The sequence below is a fragment of the Sebastes fasciatus genome, chromosome 13 (genome assembly GCF_043250625.1).
Source record: "Sebastes fasciatus isolate fSebFas1 chromosome 13, fSebFas1.pri, whole genome shotgun sequence".
Taxonomy (NCBI): Eukaryota; Metazoa; Chordata; class Actinopteri; order Perciformes; family Sebastidae; genus Sebastes; species Sebastes fasciatus.
In genome coordinates, this window is record NC_133807.1 from 30,999,885 (window position 1) to 31,018,948 (window position 19,064).

The 19,064-nt window shown below is 39.4% G+C and overlaps 5 protein-coding genes across 15 annotated transcripts in view; 1 reads left to right on the plus strand and 4 right to left on the minus strand.

Moving 5' to 3' along the window:
• Nucleotides 1–19,064, plus strand: part of LOC141781253 (septin-9-like) — a 154,509-nt gene that overhangs the window by 60,274 nt on the left and 75,171 nt on the right. The window lies entirely within an intron of this gene.
• LOC141781256 (uncharacterized) lies at nucleotides 598–5,703 on the minus strand. 4 transcript variants are annotated; one of them, XM_074656867.1, is made up of 2 exons: nucleotides 5,420–5,677; nucleotides 598–1,803 (listed from the first exon to the last, which is right to left on the minus strand). In XM_074656867.1, the coding sequence occupies exons 1-2, from the start codon at nucleotides 5,524–5,526 to the stop codon at nucleotides 861–863; spliced, it is 1,050 nt and encodes a 349-aa protein (XP_074512968.1). In that variant the 5' UTR covers nucleotides 5,527–5,677; the 3' UTR covers nucleotides 598–860. The 4 variants fall into 4 exon arrangements, with proteins under 4 accessions (XP_074512968.1, XP_074512970.1, XP_074512969.1 ...); XM_074656869.1 differs by having other exon boundaries at nucleotides 5,590–5,648; XM_074656868.1 differs by lacking the exon at nucleotides 598–1,803 and adding an exon at nucleotides 3,902–5,028 and having other exon boundaries at nucleotides 5,590–5,703.
• LOC141781267 (uncharacterized) lies at nucleotides 6,073–8,023 on the minus strand. 2 transcript variants are annotated; one of them, XM_074656883.1, is made up of 3 exons: nucleotides 7,922–8,021; nucleotides 6,740–7,449; nucleotides 6,073–6,706 (listed from the first exon to the last, which is right to left on the minus strand). In XM_074656883.1, exons 2-3 carry the CDS (start codon nucleotides 7,446–7,448, stop codon nucleotides 6,597–6,599), a joined length of 819 nt encoding a protein of 272 aa, XP_074512984.1. In that variant the 5' UTR covers nucleotide 7,449; nucleotides 7,922–8,021; the 3' UTR covers nucleotides 6,073–6,596. The 2 variants fall into 2 exon arrangements, with proteins under 2 accessions (XP_074512984.1, XP_074512983.1); XM_074656882.1 differs by having other exon boundaries at nucleotides 6,073–7,449; nucleotides 7,922–8,023.
• LOC141781255 (uncharacterized) lies at nucleotides 8,458–12,997 on the minus strand. Of its 2 annotated transcripts, XM_074656865.1 has the most exons (3): nucleotides 12,866–12,997; nucleotides 10,670–12,345; nucleotides 8,458–10,146 (listed from the first exon to the last, which is right to left on the minus strand). In XM_074656865.1, the coding sequence occupies exon 2, from the start codon at nucleotides 12,342–12,344 to the stop codon at nucleotides 11,307–11,309; it is 1,038 nt and encodes a 345-aa protein (XP_074512966.1). In that variant the 5' UTR covers nucleotide 12,345; nucleotides 12,866–12,997; the 3' UTR covers nucleotides 8,458–10,146; nucleotides 10,670–11,306. The 2 variants fall into 2 exon arrangements, with proteins under 2 accessions (XP_074512966.1, XP_074512965.1); XM_074656864.1 differs by lacking the exon at nucleotides 12,866–12,997 and having other exon boundaries at nucleotides 10,670–11,306.
• On the minus strand, nucleotides 16,652–19,038 carry LOC141781456 (uncharacterized). The gene is made up of 3 exons (XM_074657220.1): nucleotides 18,925–19,038; nucleotides 17,442–18,406; nucleotides 16,652–16,731 (listed from the first exon to the last, which is right to left on the minus strand). The coding sequence occupies exons 2-3, from the start codon at nucleotides 18,403–18,405 to the stop codon at nucleotides 16,652–16,654; spliced, it is 1,044 nt and encodes a 347-aa protein (XP_074513321.1). The 5' UTR covers nucleotide 18,406; nucleotides 18,925–19,038.

Here is a 19,064-nt window from a genome sequence, read left to right on the forward strand (position 1 = left end):
ATTCTAAACTAACGAAAACACAACAATTCTTATTTCCAGGTGTTTATACACTAAAGGAAACATAGTTATTAATATTATATTCCATTTCTGCCAATAGATCCCTCTAAATGTTAAACACTGTTCCTTTTAAAAAGCCTTCAAAGTCTAAAACTAATAATACTTACTGATAATATACTGTAGGTGTAAAAATGTGCTATTATAATCATCTTTTTTTAAATATATTTTTTATGAAGATATCGTCCCTTTTGAAGTTGTGTCACAGATTTGTCAACTCTGCTAGATTTCTACAAAAACTTAAAAATGTAATCAGGCATAAAAAGGGTTAACTATATCCTAAGGACCCCTGTCTCTCTTCCTGGTTTAAAAAAAAGGCAGCTCAAGCACTCGTAAGCTTTCCATTTTTTTCTATAAATTCATAAAATAATAGCTATCAGGTGTGTCTCAACCATAACAGGTCAACTCTGTTGCCCTTCTAAATCAAAACTAAATCAGAATTATGATTATAAAAAGGTGTATTTTATTTGCATTAAGAGAACTCTTAGCAACTTTGACAAAATAAAATGAACAAATAAACAAAAACGTTAAACATTCCCTTCATGTTTTATATTACACTATGACTTTTTGTGTGCCTGATGAAGTTGATATACATCAAGTCCTCAGCTGCAAAAAATGCTATTCAAGGTTCAAAGGTTTAATAGCAAGACTTTGATCTTTTAAAATATATTTACCCAGCAATATTGAGGAAAAAAAAAAAGAATACGTTTTTTTTCCCAATTCTCAAAAATGAGTGATTTGCACTCTTCCCATTTTGTACTGCAACGGCTGTACAGCAATTTCCCTCGGGATAAGTTTTATCATCTCTAATACAAAGAAATAATAGTGTAGTACAATAAAATAAAAAAACATATGGCAATACAGCAACAACAACAGAACCACCCCTTGATGTTGTTCTGAGGTACTGAGGTGTTGTCCTGCTGGCTTTTGTAGTCCTTGAAATCCACTGCAACATGACCTTGGTTTAGAGAATGTCTAGGAACATTGCTCTCTCTCTCCGAAGCATCATCATCCAAATGATTTTGTCTGTTTTGTTGGTTAGAGGAGTACTTTTCCTGGATCACAATAAACAACAGCAGTCCAAGGCAAGCAAGGTCACGCCATGTGTTTCTGATGTCCCTTAACTGTAAATCATCAGCGTTACTTCCATAGAGGTTTCTGAGATACCTTAGTTGCTGTTGGTTTTGTCCCACAGAAAACTCTCTGATCTCTCTCAGGAGGTTAGTAGTGATCCTGTAGGTCTGATCTGGATCATATTCCCCCTGATGTTCAATATGCTGTGTGATATAAACTTGGTCTATCCTCTGCAAATCTCGCCATCTTGTGTTCTGCCCCCTGACACGAATTATGATCCTGTCACTGTTTGTTCCCACATACATCCTTCGGGGACGGACAACATAAAGAGGAAGTGGCATGGACGTTTCTTGATAGAGATTGCCAATAGTGTAGTACCGGTATTCATTTCCCCATGGCAGTGGGTCCAACAGCTCCTCAGAGTTGTGATACTGATGGGAGCCATAATCTCCACTGTTTGAGTCAAAGGTCAGCCATATGATGTTATTGCCGTCGATGTCAACTGCGTTGGCAAACCAGTGGAGCAGCAATAGACTGTGTTTGGGCACAGATTGGCCAAAGTTGATTTTCTTCAAAGCATTGATTGAACGGAGCCTTTGTACAGCCGACACAGAGGTCAGCACAAAGAGCAGAGCTACACAGCAACTGGTGACTCTTCCTGACATCTTCATCATCCTGTATAGATAATTAAAAAGTTATTTCACCCATTATTCATCCACACTGTACATTCTCAATCTATACTTATATTTGTAACAAGAGATGCAAGTAATGATTATGTCATGATTTGATTATGCAGGTGGCCATATGAACAATGAAACGGGTTTTGTTTGTTGTTGTTGTTCCTGCTGTTAATACTAAGCAGTAAGAGTTTATTAGCCATTATTAGGAAGGAATCCACAGTCCTCATTCTGTGTAAAAATGTATTTGAAGGTTATCTGAAGTTGATATGAGCCTTCAGCAGCCTGAGTTGATCTAATCAAGTCTTCCAAAGTTAGTCTTTTTAGTACAAAATTCCCTCTTCCTGTTTCAATAGACAGCACTTCCTTGTTGAGTTACGGTGGAGGGATAATAAGACAGAGAGGAGAGATCACTCACAAAGAAGACTTGTTAAATGTTTCACCAATCATGTGGAATAGTGCCACGGTAAATACTAAAAACAAAACTAATGATCAGAAAATAATAGCGCTCACCTGAATTAGTCTGCTGCCGTCGGGTATCTGATCTTTGTGTTTGAGCATGCGCAGCTCTTTTAGTCTTCCGTTTCCGTGTAAATGAAAAAAACAAAACAAGCGCTGCTCAGGAAGTTTTGTAACGCAGCTGTTTGAGTGAAACTTCCTTCTGTATTAAAAAAAAAAGAGAGTAGTACTCCCTTTCAGTGATGTGTAGGAGTTCATCAGTTACGTGCCTCTAGAAATGCAAAAAGCTGATTATTTTTATTTACAGTTTTTAAAGGAATGATTCTGTAAAGTCACTCAGTGTGTCCTTTGGACTGCAGGTTGAGAAACTAGGAGATTTATAATAGTGCCTGGCTTATTATTAGCCAGTAGTCACTCATCACAGATCAATTTCAAGTACAGTACATACATGTTTTACAAGCCGCTTTTTTATCTCTGTTTTGCTACTTTTCTTTATTCAAATTTTCATTGTAGTTTTGTTGTAATTTACATTGAAGGTCACTGTTCAGTATACACTCTCATCTTATATTTACCATCACTGTCTTCTGAAACAGTAAAGTGTCCTTCCCCGGTACATATCTGTGTCACAACTCTTGATCACCAAATTTGAGGGAATGTTGCCTGAAAGTGGAGTCAAATATTGGTAGGTATATTATAGTCAGTTCATTTTTTTTTGCTCTCTTTAACGACAATGTCGGCCAAAAATTTGATGAATTTGGCATGACCTGCAACAAAACATCCCCAGCTGGATTCAAACCAATCATGTGGTGGTTTTAGACCACAAGGCCACCAGGACCTTTTGTTTTGTTGTTAATAAGCGGTAATCGACTCCGTTCCTAGGAGGAAAAGTTAACACAGTGGTTTGTCCGTTCTGGGCTACTGTAGAAACATGTCGGCCTGCACTGTGAAGAGGACCCACTCCTTATGTAGATATTTAGGGCTCATTCTAAGCTAACAAAAACACAACAATTCTAATTTCAGGTGTTTATACACTAAAGGAAACATAGTTATTAATAATATATTCCATTTCTGCCAATAGATCCCTCTAAATGTTACACATTGTTCCTTTTAAAAGCCTTCAAAGTCTAAAACTAATAATACTTACTGATAATATACTGTAGGTGTAAAAATGTGCTATTATAATCATCTTTTTTTAAATATCCCTTTTGGAGTTGTGTCACAGATTTTTGTCAACTCTGCTAGATTTCTACAAAAACTTAAAAATTTAATCAGGCATAAAAAGGGTTAACTATATCCTAAGGACCCCTGTCTCTCTTCCTGGTTTAAAAAAAAGGCAGCTCAAGCACTCGTAAGCTTTCCATTTTTTTCTATAAATTCATAAAATAATAGCTATCAGGTGTGTCTCAACCATAACAGGTCAACTCTGTTGCCCTTCTAAATCAAAACTAAATCAGAATTATGATTATAAAAAGGTGTATTTTATTTGCATTAAGAGAACTCTTAGCAACTTTGACAAAATAAAATGAACAAATAAACAAAAACGTTAAACATTCCCTTCATGTTTTATATTACACTATGACTTTTTGTGTGCCTGATGAAGTTGATATACATCAAGTCCTCAGCTGCAAAAAATGCTATTCAAGGTTCAAAGGTTTAATAGCAAGACTTTGATCTTTTAAAATATATTTACCCAGCAATATTGAGAAAAAAAAAAAAGAATACGTTTTTTTCCCAATTCTCAAAAATGAGTGATTTGCACTCTTCCCATTTTGTACTGCAACGGCTGTACAGCAATTTCCCTCGGGATAAGTTTTATCATCTCTAATACAAAGAAATAATAGTGTAGTACAATAAAATAAAAAAACATATGGCAATACAGCAACAACAACAGAACCACCCCTTGACGTTGTTCTGAGGCACTGAGGTGTTGTCCTGCTGGCTTTTGTAGTCCTTGAAATCCACTGCAACATGACCTTGGTTTAGAGAATGTCTAGGAACATTGCTCTCTCTCTCCAAAGCATCATCATCCAAATGATTTTGTCTGTTTCGTTGGTTAGAGGAGTACTTTTCCTGGATCACAATAAACAACAGCAGTCCAAGGCAAGCAAGGTCACGCCATGTGTTTCTGATGTCCCTTAACTGTAAATCATCAGCGTTACTTCCATAGAGGTTTCTGAGATACCTTAGTTGCTGTTGGTTTTGTCCCACAGAAAACTCTCTGATCTCTCTCAGGAGGTTAGTAGTGATCCTGTAGGTCTGATCTGGATCATATTCCCCCTGATGTTCAATATGCTGTGTGATATAAACTTGGTCTATCCTCTGCAAATCTCGCCATCTTGTGTTCTGCCCCCTGACACGAATTATGATCCTGTCACTGTTTGTTCCCTCATACTCCCTTTGGGGACGGACAACATAAAGAGGAAGTGGCATGGACGTTTCTTGATGGAGATTGCCAATAGTGTAGTACCGGTATTCATTTCCCCATGGCAGTGGGTCCAACAGCTCCTCAGAGTTGTGATACTGATGTGAGCCATAATCTCCACTGTTTGAGTCAAAGGTCAGCCATATGATGTTATTGTCGTCGATCTCAACTGTGTTGGCAAACCAGTGGAGCAGCAGTAGACTGTGTTTAGGCACAGATTGGCCGAAGTTGATTTTCTTCAAAGCATTGATTGAACGGAGCCTCTGTACAGCCGACACAGAGGTCAGCACAAAGAGCAGAGCTACACAGCAACTGGTGACTCTTCCTGACATCTTCATCATCCTGTATAGATAATTAAAAAGTTATTTCACCCATTATTCATCCATACTGTACATTCTCAATCTATACATGTATTTGTAACTAGGTATTCATCCAATTATTTTCATGATTCGATGAATCTCTTTAATAAAATCTTTTATTTTGTTAAATAGCTCATTCTAACATGTAACGGAAAGGATGACAATTTTTCAAGTCTGTCTTAAAACAATAGTCAGGAGGCCATATGAACATTGGAGTCAGGCCAGTATTAGGAAGGAATACACAGTCTTCGTTCTATGCAAAAATGTATTTGTAAATTTATCTGAAGTTAATATGAGGCTTCAGCAGCCTGAGTTAATCAAATCAAGTGAGTATCTTCCAAAGTTAGTCTTTTTAGTACAAAATTCCCTCTTACTGTTTCAATAGACAGCATTTCCTTGTTGAGTTGCGGTGGAGGGATAATAACACAGAGAGGAGAGATCGCTCACAAAGAAGACTTGAGTTAACTGCTTCACCAATCATGTTGAATAATGCCACGGTAAATACTAAAAACAAAACTAGTGATCAGAAAATAATAGAGCTCACCTGATTTAGTCTGCTGCCGTTAGTCTGCTGCTGTTGAATATCTGATCCCTGTGTTTGTGTGAGAGCATGTGCAGCTGCTTTTAGGTTTCTTTTTCCCTGTAAATGAAACTGGCAAAACAAGCGTTGCTAGTGGTTACAGGATGATGCAGAATGCAACTGTTGTGGATTTTGATACAAAAGCAGTACTCCCTTTTGATGTGTTGGGGTTTACCAGTCACGTGCCTCTAGAAATCCAAAAAGCTGATTATTTTTATCTACAGTTTTTAAAGGAATGATTTTGTAAAGTCAGTCAGTGTGTCCTTTGGACTGCAGGTTGAGAAACTAGGAGATTTATAATAGTGACTGGCTTATTATTGCTCTATCTGCTCCTCTCCTGTGATTGTCTGTAGATGGAGGAATAGTTAAAGTTGTCTTCATGATTTTGCACAGCTAACTTGTGTTCATCCAGTTTCCTTGAACTTAAAATAGAAACACTGACATCAGTCTGACTGATAAATTCATGTTTAATAAACAAAATTTCCAAAACAACAGAAAGAATAAAAAATCATAAATGACATTCTCTTCATCTCCATCAGACACAGGATGAATTATCAGTCAATAATAGACATTTTGCTCAGTTATATTTATAATGGAGTATTCCTGCTGTTCAAAATAAACTGCAATTTAGTAAATAGAGCTATAAAGGTCCAAATGTCCTGAAGACTCTCAGCCCTTCATAGCACACGGTTTGAGAATGGTGATTTAAAGAATTTGGCCCTTTATCACAAGCATGTCATACCGAGCCTATATCTCAATCTTAACTGAACACCATTTACAAAAAAAATGATATAGTACACAATAAGATTAAACATATGGAGGCAAAGCAAAGCATAAAACAGAACAACCCCCGGCTGTTGTTTAGAGGTACTGAGGTGTTGTAAGTACCTGATTTATTTGTTCCCTGTCAACTTATTAGTCGTGCTGGCTTCATGGTTGTAATCGTCCATGAAAAAATCTATTACTCTCCCTCATTTACTTCCCCAATGTATTAAAAATAAACCTAATATCACAAGTACAAGTACAAACAGAATGCAGAACGTCATCAAAGCATTACCCTCATCATTTTGTCTCTGGCTTTGTGGTGTGTAGCTTTGTAGTGTGGAATAGTTTGGTGGTCTGTTGTTTTCCTGGATCACAATAAACAACAGCAGGCCAAGGCAAGCAAGGTTACCCCATGTGTTTCTGATGTGGAACTCATCAGCGTTACTTTCATAGCGGCTTCTGAGATCCCACAGTGACAGTTGGTTTTGTCCCACAGAAAACTCTCTGATCTGTCTCAAGAGGTTAGTAGTGATCCTGTAGGTATGATCTGGATCATATTCCCCCTGACGTCCAATATGCTGTGTGATATAAACTTGGTCTATCCTCTGTGAAGCTCCCCATCCTGTGTTTTGCCCCCTGACACGAATTATGATCCTGTCCCTGTTTGTTCCCACATACTCCCTTTTGGGGGGACGGACAACATAACGAGGAAGTGGCATGGACGTGTCTTGATGGAGATTGCCAACAGTGTAGTATTGGTATTCATTTCCCCACGGCAGTGGAACCAACAGCCTTTTAAAGTTGGCATAATGATGTGAGCCATAATCTCCACTGTTTGGGTCAAAGGTCAGCCTTATGATATTGTTATTGTCGTCGATGTCAACTGTGTTGGCAAACCAGTGGAGCAGCAGTAGAATGTGCGTGGGCACAGATTGGCCAAAGTTGATTTGCTTCAAGTCATTGATTGAATCAAGCTTTTTCTGTACAGCCGACACAGAGTTCAGCACAAAGAGCAGAGCTACACAGCAACTGGTGACTCTTCCTGACATCTTCATCATCCTGTATAGATAATTAAACAGTTATTTCACCCATTATTCATCCACACTGTACATTCTCAATCTATACATGCATTTGTAACTAGATATTCTATTTTTCAAGTCTGTCTTAAAACAATAGTCAGGAGGCCATATGAACATTGGAGTCAGGCCAGTATTTGGAAGGAATACACAGTCTTCGTTCTATGCAAAAATGTATTTGTAAGTTTATCTGAAGTTAATATGAGGCTTCAGCAGCCTTAGTTAATCAAATCAAGTGAGTATCTTCCAGAGTTACAGTGTTTTTAGTACAAAATTCCCTCTTTATGTTTCAATAGACAGCATTTCCTTGTGGAGTTGCGGTGGAGGGATAATAACACAGAGAGGAGAGATCGCTCACAAAGAAGACTTGAGTTAACTGCTTCACCAATCATGTTGAATAATGCCACGGTAAATACTAAAAACAAAACTAGTGATCAGAAAGTAATAGAGCTCACCTGATTTAGTCTGCTGCCGTTAGTCTGCTGCTGTTGAATATCTGATCCCTGTGTTTGTGTGAGAGCATGTGCAGCTGCTTTTAGGTTTCTTTTTCCCTGTAAATGAAGCTGGAAAAACAAGCGTTGCTAGTGGTTACAGGATGATGCAGAATACAGCTGTTTTGGATTTGGATCTTCTGTATTCAAAAAATAAAAATAGTACTCCCTTTCAGTGTTTTGTTGGGGTTTGCCAGTTACGTGCCTCTAGAAATCCAAAAAGCTGATTATTTTTATTTACAGTTTTTAGAGGAATGATTCTGTAAAGTCAGTCAGTGTGTCCTTTTGACTGCAGGTTGAGAAACTAGGAGACTTATAATAGTGCCTGGCTTATTATTAGCCAGTAGTCACTTATCACAGATCAATTTCAAGTACAGTAAATGCATGTCTTATAGGTTGCATTTGTATGTATGTTTCATTCCTTTTCTTTATTCAAGCCAATAACACAACTGAAAGAATACAAAACCATAAATGAAATACACTCTGGTTTTTAAAGCTAATTTCATTCATTTATCTGTTTTATTTATCCATCAGTGCAATTTACATTCTCTTCATCTCCATCAGACACAGGATGAATTATCAGTCAATAAAAGACATTTTGCTCAGTTATTTTTATAATGAAGGAGAATTCCTGCTGTTATTAACAAAGTACAATTTAATAAATAGAGCTATAAAGGTCCAAACTCCTCACAACTTACTCAAGGGACGTAAGGGGACATAAAGTACAATATCATGGACATGATCATGAACATTCTGCATTAGCCATGTACTCTTAGACTACCTACACTTCACATTTGATATTCTACATACATGTCTATATGCAACCCAACCTAGACTGATTACTACCATTAGGTTGCTTATATTTTATGATCCATACTGTTAACTTGATTTAGTTAGTGTATATTTTGGATTTGTACTTTATTGTTATCTTAGACTTTAATATTTACACTCTTCCCACTTTGTATTGTAACTACTGCACAGCAGTTTCCCTCAGGATAAATACAGTTTTATCTCATGTTAACTGGTCTTTATACAAATAAAATAATATAACACACAATGCAATTAACAATATCGAGGAAAAGCAACAAATCCACCAAATACAACAAAATGACTCCTGGTCGTTGTTCAGAGGCACTGAGGCGTTGTTACGGCCTGATTGTCTGTTCCCAGTCATCCTGCTGGGTTCGTGGTCCTCATCGTCGTTTATATCCACTACAACATAACCTTGGTTTCGAAAAGATCTAGGAAGATTGCTCTCTCTCCTCGAAGCATCATTAGCCCAATGAGTTCTTCTGTTTTCTGGTCTGTTGTTTTGTGATCTTTTGTTTTGTGGTCTGTTTTGTGGTGTGTAGTTGTTTTGTGGTTGGGTTTGTGGTGTGTAGTTGTTTTGTGGTTGGGTTTGTGGTGTGTAGTTGTTTTGTGGTTGGGTTTGTGGTGTGTAGTTGTTTTGTGGTCTGTTGTTTTGTTGGCTAGAGGAGTACTTTTCCTGGATCACAATAAACAACAGCAGTCCAAGGCAAGCAAGGTTACCCCATGTGTTTCTGATGTTGAACTCATCAGCGTTACTTCCATAGCGGTTTCTGAGTTGCAACAGTTGCTGTTGGTTTTGTCCCACAGAAAACTCTCTGATCTGTCTCAGGAGGTTAGTAGTGATCCTGTAGGTATGATCTGGATCATAAGGTGTTCCCTGATTTTCGGAAGTGTCATAATGTTGTGTGATATAAACTTGGTCTATCCTCGGCAAAGCTTGCCCCCCAGTGTTTTGTTCTCCGACACGAATTATGATCCTGTCCCTGTTTGTTCCCTCATACTCCCTTTGGGGAAGGACAACATAAGGAGGAAGTTGCATGGACGTTTCTTGATGTAGATTGCCAATAGTGTAGTATCGGTATCCACTTCCCCGATGCAGTGGAACCAACAGCCCCTCAGAGTTGTGATAATAATGTGAGCCATAATCTCCACTGTTTGGGTCAAAGGTCAGCCGTATGATATCGTTATTGTCATCGATGTCAACTGTGTTGGCAAACCAGTGGAGCAGCAGTAGACTGTGCTTGGGCACAGATTGGCCAAAGTTGATTTTCTTCAAGTCGTTGATTGAATGGAGCTTTTTCTGTACAGCCGACACAGAGTTCAGCACAAAGAACAGAGCTACACAGCAACTGGTGACTCTTCCTGACATCTTCATCATCCTGTATTGATAATTAAAAAGTTATTTCTCCCATTATTCATCCACACTGTACATTCTCAATCCATACTTATATTTGTAACAAGAGATGGATCTAATGATTTTTTAATGATTTGATTATACAGGTGGCCATATGAACAATGAAACAGGTTTTATTTGTTTTTATTGTTCCTGCTGCTCATACTGAGCTGTAAGAGTTTATTAGCCAGCATTAGGAAGGAATCCACAGTCCTCATTCTGTGTAAAAATGTATTTGTAAGTTTATCTGAAGTTAATATGAGCCTTCAGCAGCCTGAGTTAATCAAATCAAGTGAGTATCCTCCAGAGTTAGTCTTTTTTAGTGCAAAATTTCCTGTTCCTGTTTCAATAGACAGCACTTCCTTGTTGAGTTGCGCTGGAGGGATAATAACACAGAGAGGAGGGATCACTCTCAAAGGAGACTTGTTAAATGCTTCACTAATCATGTGGAATAGTGCCACGGTAAATACTAAAAACAAAACTAGTGATCAGAAAATGATAGAGCTCACCTGCATTAGTCTGCAGCGGTTAGTCTGCTGCCGTCGGGTATCTGATCTCAGTGTTTGTGTGAGCGCATGCACAGCTCCTTTTTAGGTTTCTGTTTAGTTGTAAATGAAACTAGTAAAACAAGCGCTGCTCAAGAAGTTTTGCAACCCAGCTGTTTGAGTGAAGCTTCCTTCTGTATTCAAGAAAATAAAAGCAGTACTCCCTTTCAGTGTTTTATTGGGGTTTACCAGTCATGTGCCTTTAGAAATGCATAAAGCTGATTATTTTTATTTATAATTTTTAGAGGAATGATTCTGTAAAGAGAGGAGTCATTCTCATAATATCATAGAAAATAATCATGAACATTCTGCATTAGCCATGTACTCTTAGACTACCTACACTTCACATTTGATATTCTACATACATGTCTATATGCAATCCCACCTAGACTGATTGCTACCATTAACCTGATAATATTTTATGATCCATACTGTTAACCTGATTTGGTATTGTATGTAATTTGGATTTGTACTTTTTTGCTATTGTTATCTTAGACTTTAATATTTACACTCTTTGTATTTTCACTCTTCCCACTTTGTATTGCAACTTGTGCACAGCAGTTTCCCTCGGGATAAAGTTTCATCTCATCTTATGTTCTCTTCATACAAAAAATATTAAAAGTAATATAGTAACCAATGCAATTACACATATGGAGGCAATGCAACAAATACAACGGAACGACCCCTGGATGTTGTTCAGAAGCACTGAGGTGTAGTAACGGCCCAAGTCTCTGTTCTCAGTCCTCCTGCTGGCTTCGTGGTCCTCGTCGTCGTTGATATCCACTACAACATCACCTTGGTTTCGAAAATATTCAGGAATATAGCTCTCTCTCTCCGAAACATTAGTAGCCCAATGAGTTCTTCTGTTTTCCGGTCTGTAGTTTTGTGGTGTGTAGTTGTTTTGTGGTCTGTTGTTTTGTTGGCTAGAGGAGTACTTTTCCTGGATCACAATAAACAACAGCAGTCCAAGGCAAGCAAGGTCACCCCATGTGTTTCTGATATGCAACTCATCAGCGCTACTTGCATAGCGGTTTCTGAGTTGCAACAGTTGCTGTTGGTTTTGTCCCACAGAAAACTCTCTGATCTGTCTCAAGAGGTTAACAGTGATCCTGTAGGTATGATCTGGATCATAAGGTGTCCCCTGATTTTCGGAAGTGTCATAATGTTGTGTGATATAAACTTGGTCTATCCTCGGCAAAGCTTGCCCCCCAGTGTTTTGTTCTCTGATACGAATTATGATCCTGTCCCTGTTTCTTCCCACATACTCTCTTGGGGGAAGGACAACATAAAGAGGAAGTGGCATGGACGTTTCTTGATGTAGATTGCCAATAGTGTAGTATCGGTATCCACTTCCTCGATGCAGTGGGTCCAACAGCTCCTCGAAGTTGCCATAATAATGTGAGCCATAATCTCCACTGTTTGGGTCAAAGGTCAGCCTTATGATATTGTTATTGTCGATGTCAACTGTGTTGGCAAACCAGTGGAGCAGCAGTAAACTGTGCTTGGGCACAGATTGGCCAAAGTTGATTTGCTTCAAGTCGTTGATTGAATTAAACTTTTTCTGTACAGCCGACACAGAGTTCAGCACAAAGAACAGAGCTACACAGCAACTGGTGACTCTTCCTGACATCTTCATCATCCTGTATAGATAATTAAAAAGTTATTTCTCCCATTATTCATCCATAATGTACATTCTCAATCCATACTTACATTTATAACGAGACGCATCTAATGATTGTTTTAATGATTTGATTATGCAGGTGGCCATACGAACAATGAAAAGGGTATTGTTTGTTGTTATTGTTCCTGCTGCTCATACTGAGCTGTAAGAGTTTATTAGCCAGTATTAAGAAGGAATCCACAGTCCTCATTCTTTGTTAAAATGTATTTGTAAGTTTATCTGAATTTAATATGAGCCTTCAGCAGCCTGAGTTAATCAAATCAAGTGATTATCCTCCACACTTTGTACTTTTTAGTATGAAATTCCCTCTTCCTGTTTCAATAGACAGCACTTCCTTGTTGAGTTGCAGTGGAGGGATAATAACAGAGAGGAGAGATCACTCACAAAGAAGACTTGTTAAATGCTTCACCAATTGTGTGGAATAGTGCCACGGTAAATACTAAAAACAAAACTAGTGATCAGAAAATAATAGAGCTCACCTGCATTAGTCTGCAGCAGTACTCCGTTTCATTCTGTAAAGTCAGTCATCTGGGAATTTTATGAGCAGGTTTACAATGGAAACTAGCCTGTGCAGGTCCAAGCTTGACAGTGAGTGTGTCCTTTGGACTGCAGGTTGAGAAAACAGGAGATTTATTATAGTGCCTGGCTTATTATTAGCCAGTATTCACTTATCACAGATCAATTTCAAGTACAGTACATGCATGTTTTATATGTTGCATTTTTACTCCTTTTCTGTAATTTACATTGAAGTTCACTGTTCAGTATATCAAATCAAATCAAATCAAATCAATTTATTTTTGTATAGCGTCAAATCACAACAGAAGTTCTCTCAAGACGCTTTATATATAGAGCAGGTCTATGACCGTACACCATAGTTTAGAGACCCAACAAGATCCACCAAGAGCACTGTGGCCAGGAAAAACTCCCCGATTACTGGGAAGAAACCTGGAGCAGAACCGGGCGCAGGGCGGGCGGCCATCTGCCGAGACCGGCTGGGGGGATAGATAGATAGATAGATAGAGAGAGAGAGTGAGGGAGAGAGAGAGAGAGAGAGATAGATAGAGAGAGAGAGATAGAGAAGCAGCCACAATAGCAGTCTAGCAGCTGTAATAGCTAATACAAGTAGGACTGATAACACAAAACCAATAGTGGTGGATGGAAAGAGTGATAATACAACTATCGGAAAGTCAGCACTGTCCAGCATCTCTCCTCAGTACGTCCATGTGTGTTGGTGTGGGACGTCCCTGCGATCGATGCCCGTGCGTTGGTTCCTGCAGCATCAGCATGCTTGTTGGGAGCTCTTGATGTCTTTGGCAGTGATTGAGAAGTGTTATTCTCCAGGCTGCCACATTGTCACTAGGTGTTGGAAATCCCTCGTAGCATTGGTAGTCCCTCGTACAGACGTAGTTAATTAGGGATGGTAGCAGTTGGTGTCAAGCAGGCACCGACGCGGCAGCAGATGCAGCCACAATACCGGAGACCACCAAGATCCAGGTGAGACCCTGCTCCAAGTGTACCCATGCTCCAGGTATAACCTCGCTCCCGGTGTGATCCCGCTCCAGGTATGACCTCGCTCCAGGTGTGACCCCGCTCCACGGTTAGCTGCGAGACAAGGAGGCACAAGGACTCCCGGGAAGGAATGAAGTTAGTAACAACATGGACATGGGACATGAGTATATACAGAAGGAGAGGGGAGCTCAGTGTGTCATAGGAAGTTCCTTATGACAGTGTGTCATAGGAAGTCCCCCGGCAGTCTATGCCTATAGCAGCTTAAGTATAAGCGTTATCAAAGAGGAAAGTCTTTAGCCTACTCTTAAATGTAGAGACGGTGTCTGCCTCCCGGACTGAAACTGGGAGCTGGTTCCAGAGAAGAGGAGCTTGATAGCTGAAGGCTCTTGCTCCCATTCTACTTTTGGAGACTCTAGGAACCTCAAGTAACCCTGCATTCTGTGAGCGCAGTGCTCTAGTGGGGTAGTAGTGTACTATGAGCTCTTTAAGATATGATGGGGCCTGACCGTTTAGCGCTTTGTAGGTGAGGAGGACGATTTTAAAATCTATTCTGGATTTTACAGGCAGCCAGTGCAGAGAAGCTAATACAGGCGTAATATGATCTCTTTTTCTAGTTCTAGTCAGTACACGTGCTGCAGCATTCTGGATCAACTGGAGAGTCTTAAGAGACTTATTGGAGCAGCCTTATAATAAGGAATTGCAGTAATCGAGTCTAGAGGTAACAAATGCATGGACTAATTTTTCTGCATCATTTTGACACAGGATGTGTCTGATCTTCGCAATGTTACGTAGATGAAAGAAGGCAGTCCGTGAGGTTTGTTTTATGTGAGAGTTAAAGGACATATCCTGGTCGAAGACAACTCCCAGATTCCTTACGGTGGTGCTGGAGGCCAGGGCAATGCCATCTAAAGTAACTATATCATTAGATAATTTGTTTCGGAGGTGCTCAGGGCCTAGTACAATAACTTCAGTTTTGTCTGAGTTTAACATCAGGAAATTGCAGGTCATCCAGGTTTTTATGTCCTTAAGGCATGCTTGAAGTTTAGTTAACTGGTTTGTTTCGTCTGGCTTGATTGATAGATATAATTGGGTATCATCTGCATAACAATGAAAGTTTATGGAGTGTTTTCTAATAACATTGCCTAAGGGAAGCATATATAAGGTAAATAGAATTGGTCCAAGTACAGAACCCTGTGGAACTCCGTGACTAACTTTGGCGTGCATGGAGGACTCATCGTTGACATGTACAAACTGAGATCGATCTGATAAATAGGACTTAAACCAACTTAGTGCAGTTCCTTTAATGCCAATTAAATGTTCCAGTCTTTGTAATAGGATGTGATGGTCAATGGTGTCGAAAGCAGCACTGAGATCTAGCAAGACAAGTACAGAGACAAGTCCTTTGTCCGATGCCATTAGAAGGTCATTTGTAATTTTCACTAGTGCTGTCTCTGTGCTATGGTGCACTCTAAATCCTGACTGATAATCTTCGAATAAATGATTGTTCTGTAGAAAGTCACACAGCTGACTGGCAACTACTTTCTCGAGTATTTTGGAGGTAAAGGGAAGGTTCGATATAGGTCTATAGTTGGCTAGGACCTCTGGATCAAGAGTGGGCTTTTTAAGAAGAGGTTTAATTACAGCTACTTTAAAGGACTGTGGTACATAGCCTGTTAGTAAAGACACATTGATCATATCCAGTAAAGAGGTGCTTACTAGAGGTAAAATTTCTTTAAGCAGTCTAGTTGGAATAGGGTCTAGGAGACAGGTAGATGATTTAGATGAGGAGATCAGTGAGGTTAATTTGTGGAGATCGATAGGAGAAAAGCAGTCTAAATATATATCAGGTTGTACAGCTGTTTCTAAGGTTCCTAAGTTTGAGGATAAATTGGTACCAGTTGACGGTAGGAGGTGATTAATTTTGTCTCTAATAGTTATGATTTTATCATTAAAGAAACTCATGAAGTCACTACTACTGAGGGTTGTAGGAATACATGGCTCAATAGAGCTGTGACTTTCTGTCAGCCTGGCTACAGTGCTGAATAGAAACCTAGGGTTGTTCTTATTTTTCTCTATTAATGATGAGTAATGGGCTGCTCTGGCATCACAGAGAGCCTTCCTATATGTTTTAAGACTATCTTGCCAGACTAAATGAGATTCTTCCTGTTTGGTGGAACGCCATATCCTTTCCAGTTTCCTCGATGCTTGCTTTAATTTGCGTGGATTTGTACTTTTTTGCTATTGTTATCTTAGACTTTAATATTTACACTCTTTGTATTTTCACTCTTCCCACTTTGTATTGCAACTTGTGCACAGCAGTTGCCCTCGGGATAAAGTTTCATCTCATCTTATGTTCTCTTCATACAAAAAATATTTTTTTTGTGATCAATTCTTTTTTATTGAAAAGGTATAGAGAAAGATGTTACATATCATTCATTTTATCCCTTTTATACATCCCCCTCCCCCCATACACAGGTACATATACAAAGCCCTCATTCCAGGTCTAATGCACAACCCTATGTCCCCCCTCCCTTCCCAAGGCGACCCCTAAATACCCCCCCACCCCTGATCTCTTTCCCCCCAAAAAAAACAAAAAAAACAAAGTCAAAGTTACTGTCGATCACGCTATGTTTTTATCTTTAACTAGATTGTAAGCTGCATCCCACGCTCTGAGGGTCTTACCGCTGGCCCCGTGCATTCGGGCCACGGACCCCTCCATCAAGATAATTTCTAACATCGAGTTAGTCCACTGTTGTCTAGTTAAGGAGTGCGGTGGTTGCCATCTTAAGGCCAGCATTTTCTTGGCTGCAGTAAGACCAGCCCATAAAATACGTTTCTGTTGCAAAGACAGATTTAAAGAGGAGTCATCAGTTAATAAAAATAAAATAGGTGAGAGTGGAATCCTAACTTCAAGAATGTCGCTTAAGGTGAGAGATATTTGCTTCCAGAATTGAGACACAGCGTGGCATTTCCAGTACATATGCAAGAATGAACCCAGAGCACCAGATGGACACAGATCGCAGTTGGGAGATGTAATGATCTTCATAGAGTGACGCTTTCTAGGGGTGAGGTACATCCTGTGGGCAAATTTATAGTGTATTAATTGATGATCTGGATTTTTAGATGTACCACACAAATTTTTCCACACCGTGTCCCAGGAAACCTCTTCGTCATTTATATCGGTTAAGTCTCTACGCCATGCAGTTTCTACTGATAAATGTTCACATGGTACAGAAATAAATGTGTAAAGTTTAGAGACCATCCCTCGTGTTAATCCCACTGAAGCCAATATTTTATGAAGAGGGTGTGTTGTGTCCGCATGGCTGACCTCAACTGCAAGTAGAAAAAAAAACATGAGCCCGGGAGATCATATTCAGCGCGTAAATCGTTAAAGGCTCGTAAGCCACTATCACCATACAGGTCCTTTAATATATTTACTCCCCTGATCTTCCATTGTGGAAATGAGAAAGGTATATACAAAAAATATTAAAAGTAATATAGTAACCAATGCAATTACACATATGGAGGCAATACAACAAATCCAACGGAACGACCCCTGGATGTTGTTCAGAAGCACTGAGGTGTAGTAACGGCCCAAGTCTCTGTTCTCAGTCCTCCTGCTGGCTTCGTGGTCCTCGTCGTCGTTGATATCCACTACAACATCACCTTGGTTTCGAAAATATTCAGGAATATAGCTCTCTCCCTCCGAAACATTAGTAGCCCAATGAGTTCTTCTGTTTTCCGGTCTGTAGTTTTGTGGTGTGTAGTTGTTTTGTGGTCTGTTGTTTTGTTGGCTAGAGGAGTACTTTTCCTGGATCACAATAAACAACAGCAGTCCAAGGCAAGCAAGGTCACCCCATGTGTTTCTGATATGCAACTCATCAGCGCTACTTGCATAGCGGTTTCTGAGTTGCAACAGTTGCTGTTGGTTTTGTCCCACAGAAAACTCTCTGATCTGTCTCAAGAGGTTAACAGTGATCCTGTAGGTATGATCTGGATCATAAGGTGTCCCCTGATTTTCGGAAGTGTCATAATGTTGTGTGATATAAACTTGGTCTATCCTCGGCAAAGCTTGCCCCCCAGTGTTTTGTTCTCTGATACGAATTATGATCCTGTCCCTGTTTCTTCCCACATACTCTCTTGGGGGAAGGACAACATAAAGAGGAAGTGGCATGGACGTTTCTTGATGTAGATTGCCAATAGTGTAGTATCGGTATCCACTTCCTCGATGCAGTGGGTCCAACAGATCCTCGAAGTTTCCATAATAATGTGAGCCATAATCTCCACTGTTCGGGTCAAAGGTCAGCCTTATGATATTGTTATTGTCGATGTCAACTGTGTTGGCAAACCAGTGGAGCAGCAGTAAACTGTGCTTGGGCACAGATTGGCCAAAGTTGATTTGCTTCAAGTCGTTGATTGAATTAAACTTTTTCTGTACAGCCGACACAGAGTTCAGCACAAAGAACAGAGCTACACAGCAACTGGTGACTCTTCCTGACATCTTCATCATCCTGTATAGATAATTAAAAAGTTATTGCCCCCATTATTCATCCACACTGTACATTCTCAATCTATACCTATATTTATAACAAGAGATGCATCTAACGATTATTTTCATGATTTGATTATGCAGATGGCCATATGAACAATGAAACAGGTTTTGTTTGTTGTTGTTCCTGCTGTTCATACTGAGCTGTAAGAGTCAGGCCAGTATTAGGAAGGAATCCACAGTCCTCATTCTGTGTAAAAATGTATTTGTAAGTTTATCTGAAGTTAATATGAGCCTTCAGCAGCCTGAGTTAATCAAATCAAGTGAGTATCTTCCAGAGTTAGTCTATGTAATACGAATTTTCCTCTTTATGTTTCAATAGACAGGCGTTTCCTTGTGGAGTTGCGGTGGAGGGATAATAACAGAGAGGCGAGATCACTCACAAAGAAGACTTGAGTTAAATGCTTCACCAATCATGTTGAATAGTGCCACGGTAAATACTAAAAACAAAACTAGTGATCAGAAAATAATAGAGCTCACCTGCATTAGTCTGCAGCAGTACTCCGTTTCATTCTGTAAAGTCAGTCATCTGGGAATTTTATGAGCAGGTTTACAATGGAAACTAGCCTGTGCAGGTCCAAGCTTGACAGTGAGCGTGTCCTTTGGACTGCAGGTTGAGA

Coding starts and splice junctions, on each gene's coding strand:
- LOC141781256 (XM_074656867.1), bottom strand. CDS start 5,526: ATGATTGGTGAAGCAGTTAACTCAAGTCTTCTTTGTGAGCGATCTCTC. Junction 1,804..5,419: donor AAATGCTGTCTATTGAAACA/GTAAGAGGGAAT, acceptor TTATCTATACAG/GATGATGAAGATGTCAGGAA.
- LOC141781255 (XM_074656864.1), bottom strand. CDS start 10,145: ATGATGAAGATGTCAGGAAGAGTCACCAGTTGCTGTGTAGCTCTGTTC.
- LOC141781456 (XM_074657220.1), bottom strand. CDS start 18,405: ATGATGAAGATGTCAGGAAGAGTCACCAGTTGCTGTGTAGCTCTGTTC. Junction 16,732..17,441: donor CAACATCCAGGGGTCGTTCC/GTTGGATTTGTT, acceptor TCTTTGCAACAG/AAACGTATTTTATGGGCTGG.
- LOC141781267 (XM_074656882.1), bottom strand. CDS start 7,448: ATGATGAAGATGTCAGGAAGAGTCACCAGTTGCTGTGTAGCTCTGCTC.